The sequence below is a fragment of the Phragmites australis genome, chromosome 1 (genome assembly GCF_958298935.1).
Source record: "Phragmites australis chromosome 1, lpPhrAust1.1, whole genome shotgun sequence".
In the NCBI taxonomy this organism is placed as follows: Eukaryota; Viridiplantae; Streptophyta; class Magnoliopsida; order Poales; family Poaceae; genus Phragmites; species Phragmites australis.
In genome coordinates, this window is record NC_084921.1 from 49,560,889 (window position 1) to 49,573,766 (window position 12,878).

The 12,878-nt window shown below is 48.7% G+C and overlaps 2 protein-coding genes across 2 annotated transcripts; one reads left to right on the forward strand and one right to left on the reverse strand.

Moving 5' to 3' along the window:
* The first annotated feature begins 328 nt into the window (after window positions 1–328).
* LOC133924765 (cytochrome P450 86A1-like) lies at window positions 329–2,282 on the forward strand. The gene has a single exon (XM_062370463.1). It carries the CDS (start codon window positions 462–464, stop codon window positions 2,103–2,105), a length of 1,644 nt encoding a protein of 547 aa, XP_062226447.1. The 5' UTR covers window positions 329–461; the 3' UTR covers window positions 2,106–2,282.
* Window positions 2,283–4,957: 2,675 nt separating this feature from the next.
* LOC133924773 (glycerol-3-phosphate 2-O-acyltransferase 6-like) lies at window positions 4,958–12,016 on the reverse strand. The gene is made up of 2 exons (XM_062370477.1): window positions 11,165–12,016; window positions 4,958–6,066 (listed from the first exon to the last, which is right to left on the reverse strand). The coding sequence occupies exons 1-2, from the start codon at window positions 11,777–11,779 to the stop codon at window positions 5,188–5,190; spliced, it is 1,494 nt and encodes a 497-aa protein (XP_062226461.1). The 5' UTR covers window positions 11,780–12,016; the 3' UTR covers window positions 4,958–5,187.
* Between the last annotated feature and the right edge of the window lie 862 nt (window positions 12,017–12,878).

Genomic DNA, 12,878 nt, shown 5'->3' on the forward strand with positions numbered 1-12,878 from the left:
AGGCAAGACACGCACTGAATTTTCTGCAGCTAAACCAGTCTCCAATACCTACAAACGCCCCTTGCTTTCTGTTACACTCTTTGAACAAAAACTACCAACCGCAATTAGTTTAATTTATTCATTAAGAGTACGTACAGTGAAGTGAGCAACATTGCTAAAGATTCTTGTTGAGCAGAATGGCCAACAAGGCAAGAAGTATGGACAAGAGCGACGAATTTTATTTGCCCTTGATGAATTCAAAACCTTACGAGACCAAACCACAATTAAACTTGGGGTGCTGAGGAAAGCCTCACCACACGGCTCGTGTGCAGAGTATATATACACGAGAGCGCCAAACACATTTCCCAACTCACCAAGCACCGCGCCATTTCTTAATCACAGCGCCTAAACCCAGCCCTCTTAATTATATCGCCACTGTGTTAATAGAACCAGGTGCGGTTACAAGCTTAAAACGCACCAGCATGGCCACCGTACTGGATGGTGGTGTGTTGCACTTGCACCCCTATGCCATCACCGCGGCGGCGGTGGCATTGGCGTCGGCGTACATGGTGTGGTTCTGGGCGCTGTCGCGGCGGCTGTCCGGGCCGCGGATGTGGCCGCTCGTCGGCAGCCTTCCCAGCGTCGTGCTCAACCGGGCCCGGGTCCACGATTGGATCGTCGACAACCTGCGCGCCACGGGCGAAGCGGCCACGTACCAGACCTGCATCCTGCCGTTGCCGTTCTTTGCGCGGCGACAGGGACTGGTGACTGTCACGTGCAACCCGCGTAACCTGGAGCACATCCTGCGGGCGCGCTTCGACAACTACCCCAAGGGCCCCATGTGGCAGTCGGCGTTCCACGACCTCCTCGGCCAGGGCATCTTCAACTCCGACGGCGAGACGTGGCTGCTCCAGCGCAAGACGGCGGCACTCGAATTCACCACCAGGACCTTGCGGCAGGCGATGGCACGCTGGGCCAACCGCATAATCAAGTACCGTCTCTGGAGTATCCTCGCAGACCACTGCGAAGCCGCAGCAAGCGTTGACCTCCAGGACCTGCTCTTGCGTCTCACCTTCGACAACATTTGCGGCCTCACCTTCGGTAAGGACCCCGAGACATTATCGCCGGGGTTGCAGGAGAACCCGTTCGCCAACGCTTTCGACTCGGCCACCGAGGCGACGCTGCAGAGGTTCCTGTTCCCCAGTTTCTTGTGGCGCATCAAGAAGGCGCTCGGCGTCGGCAGCGAGCGGAGCCTCCGCGAGAGCCTAGCGGTGGTGGACCATTACATGACGGAGGCCATCGCCGCGCGCAAGGCGACGCCGTCGGACGACCTGCTCTCCAGGTTCATGAAGAAGCGCGACGGCAACGGCAGAGCGTTCCCGGAGGACGTGCTCCAGTGGATCGCGCTCAACTTCGTGCTCGCTGGGCGCGACACGTCGTCCGTCGCGCTCAGCTGGTTCTTCTGGATGCTCATGCAGCGTTGCGACATCGAGCGCAAGGTGGTCCTGGAGATCGCCTCCGTGCTCAGGGAGACGCGGGGTGACGACACCGGGAGATGGACCGAGGAGCCGCTGGACTTTGACGAGCTGGATCGCCTCGTATACCTGAAGGCGGCATTGGCGGAGACGCTGCGGCTGTATCCGTCCGTGCCGCAGGACTCCAAGTACGTCGTCGCGGACGACGTATTGCCAGACGGCACCGTGGTTCCAGCAGGCTCGGCGATCACCTACTCCATCTACTCGGTTGGAAGAATGGAGAGCATATGGGGGAAGGACTGTGCCGAGTTCCGTCCTGAGCGGTGGCTGTCGGCTGACGGGACAAGGTTCGAGATGGCCAAGGACGCGTACCGCTTCGTGGCGTTCAACGGCGGGCCGAGGACGTGCCTCGGAAAGGACCTGGCCTACCTGCAGATGAAGTCCATCGCGTCGGCCGTTCTGCTGCGCCACTCGGTGGAGCTTGTCCCGGGGCACAAGGTGGAGCAGAAGATGTCGCTCACACTGTTCATGAAGAACGGTCTCCGCGTGCACGTCAAGCCGCGGGACCTTGCCGGCTACGTCGCGCCACCGGAGGAGGCACCGCACCCGGCAGCCGTCATGATCCCGACCACCACCGCAGCAGCTGCATAAGCCTTGCATTGCATGTTCCCATATCGTTTTCTCCTTTTTACCACCCCTGCATCATACTGTAGGTTTGTTCGCACCTGGTGTCATATGGTTGTACTTTGTGTATGTTTGTGTGATTCGGTTTGTGCACTTTTGTTGAGTTCTGCTGAATGGACAAAGCAATGGAACTTTTACTTTGCACACGTACTTATGTCGATGCATTATTTTCAGCAAGGCCAGCGAGTTCTCATTAGGGATAGCAACGGAGCTCGTCCCCACCCCGTCCCCGAATGTGGAGTCCCGTCCCTGTCCTCAAAACACAATTTGAGGTAGAAATCGTCCTCATCTCTGTCCCTGTCGGATCCCCGATGTCCATCGAGACCCTGTGGGGGAGGCACTGCGGGCTACAGTCGTGCTCTGCAGGAAATGCTACGGTATTGGAGGCTGAAGATGGGCTGCATACTATCATGCTAGAGGCCGAAAACGAGCCGCGTGTTGCGTCCTAGTCGCTCTGGCGAGCGACACCCATGCCCTTGAGGTCGTGCGCCCAGTCGAGCTGCACTCGTGCCCTGGAGGTCGTGCACCCTAGCAAGCAAAGTCCCGGTGAGCAACGCCCATGCCCTGGAGGCCAAGCACCCGTGCACTAGAGGCGGGTTGCCTCCCCCACGGGGGCACGCCCCTACCGCCCAGCACCCGCACCCCTAGACTCGGGGGCCCATGGAGCCACGCAGGGAGAACTTCGCCCCCACTCATGCCCCAACTTAGACTTGGGGCCTTACCCTGGGATCCCGACAGGGGAAAAACTTGTCCCGTCTCTACTCCGTTCGAAGCAAAGCCCCACCTCCATAAGAAAATTGTCATCCCTAGTTCTCAAATTTGCCCATTTAATTAAATATCTGTTTGTAAGTGGTTTAAGCTAAGGATTGTGAAAGTAGACCTTTCTACCAAGGCTACACACTTTGCTCAAGTATTCTGGCCCGGCCCGAGCACGGCCCACTTACCACATGCCCAGACTCCTAACCAGCAAATGCAGTAAGCTCTAGTCTCGTGCATGGCGCACCATGACCCTTATGGACCAGGTCCATTGGAATTTTTTATTTTTATTTTTTAATATTTACAAAAGTACATATCTATTTCAAATATATTACACATCTAGCCTACCATTGACATTGGAAGGCGACAAAAAAAAAATTCGCCCTTCCAATAGGCAATAGCTTAAAAATAAAAAACATTATATTTCATTGCCGTCAAGATTCAAAATACTATCAAAATAGTGATGAATAATTCTAAAAAAATATAGTGTAAAAGATAATATAATATATATCTCAAAAAATCAACTCAAATAAATACTTTTACAATGAGAAACAAAAAAAATACCTGTGTACAATGAAATTTATCTTCTTTTTTCTCATTGTACAAATCATATTTTTATTTAATTTTTTAGAACTAGATCATTGTATCCTCTATAACATATATTTTTTAGAATTTTTTATGACTATTTCGATAGTGTTTTGAATTTTGAGAACAATATAATGCAATTTTTTTACTTTTGTATTTTATTTTTTTAAAAGATGTAACAGTAGGCTAGAGTGCAGTATTTTGAAACATATACTTTTGTAAATATTGAAAAATAAAAATAAAAAAAAGATTCCGATCCAGGCACCCTCATTCGACGGTCTGGGTTCACATGGTCTTGGGATCCAGGGCAGAACGCATGAGTCCCAGGCAGTTCATTCAAGTTTGAACTAATTATTAAAAATCTATTATTTATTCTGTAAAATATAATAGAAATTTTGGTTCAAACCTCACCCTGAAGCCCAAGCCTGTCGTCGCGGACGTGGTTCCGCATGGGACCACGCGTCGACTCCGTCTGTGCGCTGCAGCACCGTCGCTCCACGGCGCCCCATGTTCAGCTCAGCCCACTCGCAGTCGCAGGTCGCAGGTCGCAGCTGATCCATCGCCCAACACCCCAGCGAACTCGCTGCCGTCGCTGGCACCTGGCAGTGGCTTCGTTTCTCCTGGCTTTAGGATCTCCAAACCTTATATTTTGCCACTCATTCACTCTTTGAGATTTGTGCCAAAAGACGTCAAGGGAATTTAGGAATTGGGTAAGATCAAATCACGAAAGTAATTGTTGAGTCAGTACTCTCTCTCTCTCCTATCCATGTGCTTTTGCTGTTTAGTGCTTTGATTGGAAATTTGAACAGCCGCCTTCTCTCTGATTCAAGGTTCTATGAATTTCAGAATTTAAATCTACACTCAAAAGTTCAGAGCTTTTCATCAAAAGAAATTCAAACATGACCAAAAAATGCTCTATTGTTTAATTGTACATATCTGTGAACATCAAAGTTTTGTGCACATGAACATTAAAAATTGAACATACAAATTCAATCACAAGTTGTGCTAACGAGATTCTCTATTCTCTTTCATGTTCATATGAATTTTGAATCTTAAATACACAGATAGATCTTTACTTCTTAAAAATAAGCAAACAAGCCACATATTCTAATACTGTTGGTACTCTTACTCATGGCTCATTTGATTTTCGAAACTAAGAAGTAAACTCCAGATCATTCCTCTCTCCAAATTTGATTCTTGAAACTAAGAAGTAAACTCCAGATCATTCCTCTCTCCAATATTACACTTAAATCCTAAAATTCAAATGTAAAACTCCACACACTAGCTGCTTGCAATTCATGGCCATCGTTGTCTTCAAAGAGTGCCAGGCACACTGATTCTGAGTTTCTAACACTCTGGACCGTTCCAAAAGCGCATGTTATTTTCATATGCAGTGAGAAGGGCGCACGTCGAAGACTAACTTAACACATGAATCCATGACAAAAATATAAAGAATCAATCATATAATTACTCATGCGTTCCTTCAAAAAGAGAAAAAGATTTAGATAATTATTATGATCTCCAAGGTTGTACTAATACACGGCCTAGTGACACGGTAATTGATTCTTGTCACAAGAACCCTCTTAGAAACAATGAGGTACTAAAAAACTTTCGACAAACAACAATTAATCATAAACAATAATAACAACACTAGTTGGCTGCCAGAGTCCGGAGTATTGATCGTTTGCTGAGTTGCCGTGATTTACCGCTAGTTCTTCTCCTTGTCCTTGTTCTTGGACGGGACACGGCCGTCGGTGCCGGCGAGTATGCCGTACTTCTCCTTGCGCGTGATGGTGGTGCACTCGAAGCCGAGCTGGCCGCTGAGCGTTTTCTGGATGTAGTTGGCCACCTCGATGGGCGACTTGCCGCCGCTGCAGGTGAGCTCCTTGGGCAGCTGGTTCAGGAACGTGATCTCGTACGTCGGGCGTGGGTTCATGAAGAAGAAGTAGGGGTCCATGAGCTTGAACCCGCGCACGGTGGAGCCGTGGAACATGTTCTCCTCGGTGTTGATCGCCACGGGCACGATGCGGTCGGTGAGCTCGGCGAACAGCGCGCTGAACCGCAGCAGGAACGGCTCGCGGCAGGTGGTACCCTCGGGGCAGATGACCAGGTCGCCCTCCTCCAGCAGCCGGCGGATGTTCTCGGCGTCCTTCTCGCGCTCCCGCGACAGCGCGACGGCTTTGATCGGCGAGATGAGCTCCGAGAACTTGGAGATGCTGTACGTCACGCAGCTGACCTTGCGGCGGAGCGCGACGGCGACCTCGATGGGGTCGAGCACGGTGCGGTGGTTGCACACGAAGAGGACGCCCGGGTGGCCCTTCTTGGGGGGAGGCGGCGGGTTGCCTTTCACGATGAGCCTGATGCCCATGAGCTTGTAGGTGTAGAAGACGATGCGCTCGGGCAGGGGCAGGTTGATGTACACGCGCATGAGCGCGAGCGCGAAGCCGAACGGCATCCATAGGAAGGTGACGAGCGCGACGAGCGGGGTCGGGCGCTGCACGAGTCGGCCGTCGTGGAGGATGAGCAGGCTCAGCAGCTGGTTCTTGGGCACCGGGCTGTACTTCCTTGACGTTACGAGGTAGGCCTCCTGCACAGCAAGCCACAGTAGGTACCTTGTTAGCGTGCATCAGAAACAAGTATACTAATCACTAATACAGTATTTCGTACAACTCAGTAGTAATTTCGATCGGTATACTCATTAATTTTGCCATGTGCATGTGTGCATTAGTACTAGTACCTACCACAAAGCTGTACTGTACTTAATAATAGTGATGGAACGGTGCAATGGACTGAAAATCGTGGACTGATGATTTCAGATTTCAGTGGCCACACCGAAATTAGGAAAAAACGACTCAAGTATTTTAGAGCTCAACCCCACACAAAATTGGAGTACTAGATACTAATTATGTGTGAAGATGTGAAGGGTGTCGGGTACGCTGAGTTGACGGCTTGGCAACTAGGGACCTGCAAGTAAAGCCATAGCAGCCATCCGAAAAACATTGGCAAATTCCTTATTTACTATCAGAAAAGACGAGACTTTCTTCTATACCATTGAAAGAATCAGATATTTTGATTGGCCATTGATTTTATGTTAGTTTCCTTCATTGTACTGTTCATGGACACAGTACTCGACAACTCCAATTTACTCTTTCTCGTATTCTCTATTTGAAATCGTGGTCTTCTATTTTTTTTAAATCTTAAAAAAAATTATATGTGTTTCATAATCTATGTGCAATACATTTTAATTGTATTCATCAAAAAATTATGTGTATAATTTAAACTAAAATTTTCTAAAAACTACTTTTATAACTTCTAATAATTGTTAGAGCCTCAAATAAAATCCTAAAAATCTAAAAAAATCATTAATATTCTTTGTATATGATGGTTAAAAAGTGAATTCTAGACCTAGATTGTATGGTTAAAAAGTGAGTTCCTTTATAATACTTTATTTATTTGCATTTTTATCACATGTAAAAGAACTCATTTTTGTAATGGAACTCACTTTTTCACCATATAACTTGGGGTAGAAAATAATTTTAAAAATTATTCCATCACATAATAAGAATATTAGTGAATTTTTCAGATTTTTGGAAATTTATTTGAGGTCCTAACAATTATTAGAAGTTATAAAAGTAACCTTTTTAGAGAATTTAGTTTAATTTCTACATAGGCTTTTTTGATGAATCCAATTAAAATAGTTTGCACATAGATTATAAAACACATAAAAAATTGTTTAAGTTTTGGAGAAATATAAACCACTGTTTTAAACAGAGAAGATGTGAAGAGAAAATTGGAACCGTCGGGTACTGTGCTTATGAATAAGGAAATTTAATTCTTCCAGTGATAAGGAAGGAACTTTCATCTTTTCCGATGGCAAATAAAGAATTTGCAAGAAAAAAAAACAGAGATGATGCAAGCTCGTCCTGCCTGTGCCAAAATAGGGTGCAAAAACTACAGCAAAACTGGTGTGGCGCCATAAACAAGTGACCTCCTACAAAGAGAGAAACAATCAATTCTTCCTATGACTTCTTGAGTAACAATCATTTCTTACTAAAGACAGCATGATGAAGGGGAGATGGATTGGTGATGGTATTCATTATTTTTGTATCTAATCTGAAAACTATAGACATCTTTTTTTTATTATTGCTAAAGTTGTATGGGGTTTGGTGGCTATCTGGATTGGTGCGGGAACCATTCCTAGCTCCATATCTCACTACTATACTTGGATTGAGTCTCATGTGAAAATTGATAGTTATTTCTATACTATGGGTTTAGCTGTTGTTTGCTAGGCAATATGTAAAGCCAGAAAGAAAACCTGTTTTGATAAGAAGTTGATTTGGCATTCTAGTGAGATTATTTTTCATACTTGCTCTTGACTAACTCTTTATGCATATTTCCTCAAAGATATAAGCAAAGAGGAGTTGATCCGTGACACCCAAAGCTTGTTGCAGTCTATGTCTCAAGTGTTGGCCTAGCAACAACCACCTCAAGCACCTCCTTGTGGTCATCTAGCGCTTCTCCCGGACGAAGATAAAAAAGACAATGAACAGGAGTCTGAGGAAGTCAACAACTAACATTATGTGATCTCAAAAAGCATGCTATCTGCTACTTTGCGTTCTGTTGCAAGTTAAACTTGGTACTCTGAGCTTGATGTCTAAAATGTTGTTAGGCTATATTTTGCTGCTCCTTGCATACTGTCTTAGGTCTATGTTTCTAGGTTGGAAAAGGCCCACTTTGGACCCTGAACTATATCACGTTTGTCTGATTTTAACCCTCAACTATAAAATTGTATAACTCATACCCTAAACTATCAAATCCGATCCAATTTACATCTCAAGCCCATTTTTGGGTGGTTTTTTGCTGATATGGCAGCGGTATTGAAGGTTGGGCCCACTTAGTAGTGCTACAAAGCCATTGACATATCCTCCTCCCATTCCATTCAGTTGACGCTGTCGTCTCCTCCTACTTCGGTGACCTTGTATGGCAGCTCCACTCCTTTCAGTAGCTATAAAAGGGCGCCTCCTGCCTAGACACACCCTTTCCGCACGTGTCCACTGCTCTCTCTCTCTCTCTCTCTCTCTCTCTCTCTCTCTTCGTGCCCAAATCACCACCGCCAAGATTGTCTTCTCCCACTCTGGCGAGAGAGCACCCACGCTGATCTCCTCCGATGGAGAGTCCCGCGTCGCGTCTTCACGTCCAAAGCACCACGTCGTTGCCAGGAACAAGCGTGAGGGCTCACCTTCGTTCATCATCCATCGCAACACCGCCGCGATGATCTCCACCCTCGGTAGTTGCCGTTCACTGTCGTCATGCCTCTCTACGCCATCTCGGGCCAAGCTAAGACCACCTTCGGCTTCACTATGATCGTGCGGTGCTGAGGCCCCACCTTCCTGCCGTCCACGACCAATGGAGCCCCAACATCGCCATCCACCCAAAGCGATAGCCACCGATCCCCTCACCTCAGTCATGTGCCACTGCGTGACACCGCCTTGGGTGAGCTGGTCCATCGGGAGGGGATGGCAGGACCGGGTGGAAGAAGAGGAGGTCGTCGAGACTGGCGACAAGTGAAGGGAGCCGAGCATGACAGAGCGGGCAAGAGACGTGTGTGTGGAGCCAGACGTTGATGCAGTCAACATGGAAGGCGTGCGCGCACAACAACAGCGCATGGAGCTTGTCGCTGTCGGCGAACTCCAGCTGGCACATGGCACCGTTGCCAGGAACTCTGCTGAGGGGAGCAACTTTATGGCCGCATCGTTAAGACTGTAGTAGGCTTAGAAGGTGTTGTCGGCTCACTAGACATGCATACAGCACCACCATCAGTGCCTCACCCACCACTGGTAGCATCGCGATGAGCAGCGGGTTTAGGCTCCTGCTCTGCTTCGGTGTGAAGAAAGAAGAAGAGGAAAGGAAAGAGAGAATGACATGCGATGTCGACGAGGATGAGGAAACCGTCGATGAGGCAGTGTGTGGTGGTGGAGCCGCTTTGGAGAGCAATGCATGCCTCGTTGTGGAGGAGGAGCTCGGCGAGTACAGCGTGGAGCGCGTCGAGGTGGGCGACGCTCGAACAAGTGGATGTGGGTTCGGCGACCCATGCGCGAACAACCCAGATGCTGTTCTGGAGCAACTCCGTGTACGAGCTTCTCAAGCAGCCATCGACGATGCCTTCTTCCTCACGGATGGTCACGTGTGCCTGTCGCTGCCTTCTTCCACAACGGCTCGGCCTCATCCCACTATAGTGGAGGCAAGAGGGTTCCCAATAAGGAAATAAGAGTCGGTGGCATGGGCAGGAGGGTGCCCTGGAAGGAGGAGCATGAGAATAGCCTGGGAGGAGGAGCAGGAGGCTGACGGGAAGGAGCACATCGGCAGCAGCTTAGGAAGAGGCAGATAGGTGGTGGCAGTTGGAGCAGATTGAAGGCAGAGATAAGTATGGTTAGGGGCATTTTGGTTTTTTGTTTTACTAGAATAAAGATTTTTATTTTGTGTCATCTTTGTGGTGATAAAAAAGCGAGTTTAGAGTCAAAACCACAGTCATATCAATAAAAACTGATTTGGACGAGCCCAGGGTACAAATTTAACTGGAATTGATAGTTAAGACAAAATGGACTTTTCCCTTCCAGGTTCGATATACACTCCATGTCTGCTTCTGAAGTTGTAAAACATCGTACTAGTGGTTTCCGTTAATATGTTAATGGAAATGAGGTGTCCCAAACTCCCAGGTCAGTACCAGAGCAGCGGCCCCAGGATGAACACTGCCCCGTACCGTATTTACTTCTCTGCGAGGCCGGCTGGCCGGACGATGGAAAGAAAGAAAAAGAAAGCCAGTCATAGATCTGGCACACTCAGCTCCAGCATTCACGTCTCACGCGCCAGCCGGCCGGGGTCTCCTTCATTGCGCCCGGGACAGGCCATGAATGCTTCACCTAATAACCGGACGGGCGCGCCAGTGAGTGAGTGAGTGAACCCGCGCATTCAATCCGCCGGGGCAACGGTCCAGCGAGACCGACGGCGTCCACGCTCTGCTGTCTCGACCCCTTCACTTGCGCTGTCAAACGCGTCAACGTGTGGTGGGCATGATGCTTTGCGCGGTTGCTCAACTCTCAAGTGATTGTTGAGTTGTGACAGCAGCCCTGATTTGTTAGAGTATGGTTAAGGATGATAACAGTGCTGAGATACTGTTACTGTAGTGGCTAGGCTTGAAAATGGGAGCTGTACACTCTGAAGAGTGAACAGCTCCAGCATACAGTATGTGTCATAAAGGCCTGACATGGACTAAACAATCTGAATTCTTTTTTTAAAGAGGGTACAACGTGATGCATGCTATGCACACACCATAGCATATAGACTATATTCAGATCAAATTTACGACTACATCTTAAACTCCAATCTGGTTTGGCCTTCGGGCAATAAAAAACTGAACAAGTGTCATTTAGTAAGATGCCGCCTAAATTGAGAAATGGCTCAATGCTGTTTGTACTTAAAATTCCAATTTGAAACTACCTGATCCATTGCACCCAAGCTAAACAGTTTGTATTTCGCTAATTGGGAGTGCTACTAATTCCTCCACGAGATCAGGAAAAACAGTTTTGAACGCTACCAATTCCGCCACATGATCACATATCAGTTTTAAAATGTACGAGAATTTGAAGAGTAAATTAAGAGGAAGTTGAGAAACACAGGAGTCAAACCTTGCATATGGACATGAAGTCAAAGTCGGTCTCCCTATCCCCCATGCCGACGTCGGGCACCTCGTCGCCCAGCTCCCTGACGACGGCCTGCTTCTTGTGGTCGCCGACGAGCACCCCGGGCTTCACCATGAACCCCGTGGCCTTGCCGTTCTTGCCGACCTCCAGCTCCGTCCCGACGACCTTGTCGGCGCCGAGGAACGCCGTGGCGAAGGGCTCCACCATGATCCTGGGGCTGGCCGTGATGATGTACCGCTTGCCGAAGGAGTTGAACACCCTCCAGCTCTCTGGGTGCACGTCGCCCGCGTAGAACTTGGGCAGAACCGAGCGCGCCACCATCTCGATGTTGCGCACCTTGAGGCCGGCGACGGAGATGTACACGAGCGTGCTGATGGCCAGCGACTCGGAGAAGAAAATGTAGGTGACGTAGACGAACGGCACGGACAGGAGCAGCAGCAGGGCGCGGAGGACGCTGCCGGCCTCGAGCGCGACGAGGAGGTAGTAGGGGAAGGCGCTCCGGGAGATGAGCAGCGTGCCGTCGAGGTCGGCGGCCACCGTCTGCTCCGACCGCCCCTCGGAGCTGCACTCCTCGATGGGCTTGAACCTTCGGGGCGCCATTGTGTCGTGTAGTTCTACTGCTGCGATCTCACCAAGAAAGGAAGGAGATCGACTGCGAGTTGGCAGTGGAGTGGAGCGGCGAGGCGGAGTTAATATACGCGAGCTAGGCTGGTGGTGATGGCAGGAGTATGGATGGAGACCACCCACGACGGGAGACGGTGGATAATTGCAGCCTCCGTTCTCTTGCAGCTAACTTGGGTGGCCATTACTTCTAGAGAGCGTTGTGCTCTATTCCAGTGCATCGTTTGAGTATGTGCGTCTTCACGAAGGAATTCTTGTTACTTCAGCGTTTTAACAATTTTTTTTCCTTTCGAAAGGATTTTTCTCTCATTTTTTCATCCTAAAATTCCCTCTCTTTTTTTTTTACAAATTCTTTTAAAAAAAATTGTTAGGGTTGAGAGAATAAAGTGCATAAGAATGGAAAATAAAATCAAGAAGAAAATAAAATAAAGAAAATATAGTTAAAAAGGGTCTTAGTTGATGCTCACTTCGTTAGTCGATTGCTAAGTACTAAGTATGCAGCACTAGAAAAAGGGTAAGGGCGTGTTCGGATGGGCGCAACCGTGCGTGCATACAGCCGCGCGTGCAGCCACAGCCGTATACGACGAGAGAGCAGCGCGTTTGGATGGGTGCAGCTACGGAGCACGCTGCAGCCACGGGTGCAGCGAATACGCGCGCGTGCTGCATGCCGGGAGCAGGCCGAATCGGCCGTAGGTGCCGTCCTGGCCGACGGGATGCAGCCTGGCCGATGCGGGGCCCACTTGTTAGCGACAACGAATCCCCACATGCAGTCTGAGATTCAACCTACCAAACACAAACTCAAAATCTACCTGCATCTGCTCATCCAACCAACCAAACATACTTCTTTTCCAGAATACGGATCCCCTCAGTCTGCTTCCACTCATTCAGGATATACGATGCAGCTCTACAAAATCTCATGCGAACAACCAAACACATCCTAAGTGCAAGCCATAGCCATGCGCTAGCTCGTTTTTTCTCGCCAACATGTTGAACTTATGAGACGGATAACAAGTGGAGAGGCAGCCAACAGGTCCATCCTGCATTTCGCGTCATACTCAGATCTGGCCTGACCTGTCCA

Excerpts from the sequence above, each read along its gene's own strand:
- LOC133924765 (XM_062370463.1), top strand. The coding sequence starts at position 462 with ATGGCCACCGTACTGGATGGTGGTGTGTTGCACTTGCACCCCTATGCC.
- LOC133924773 (XM_062370477.1), bottom strand. The coding sequence starts at position 11,779 with ATGGCGCCCCGAAGGTTCAAGCCCATCGAGGAGTGCAGCTCCGAGGGG. Across the intron at positions 6,067-11,164 it reads ACTTCATGTCCATATGCAAG|GAGGCCTACCTCGTAACGTC; the intron begins GTTTGACTCCTG and ends CTTGCTGTGCAG.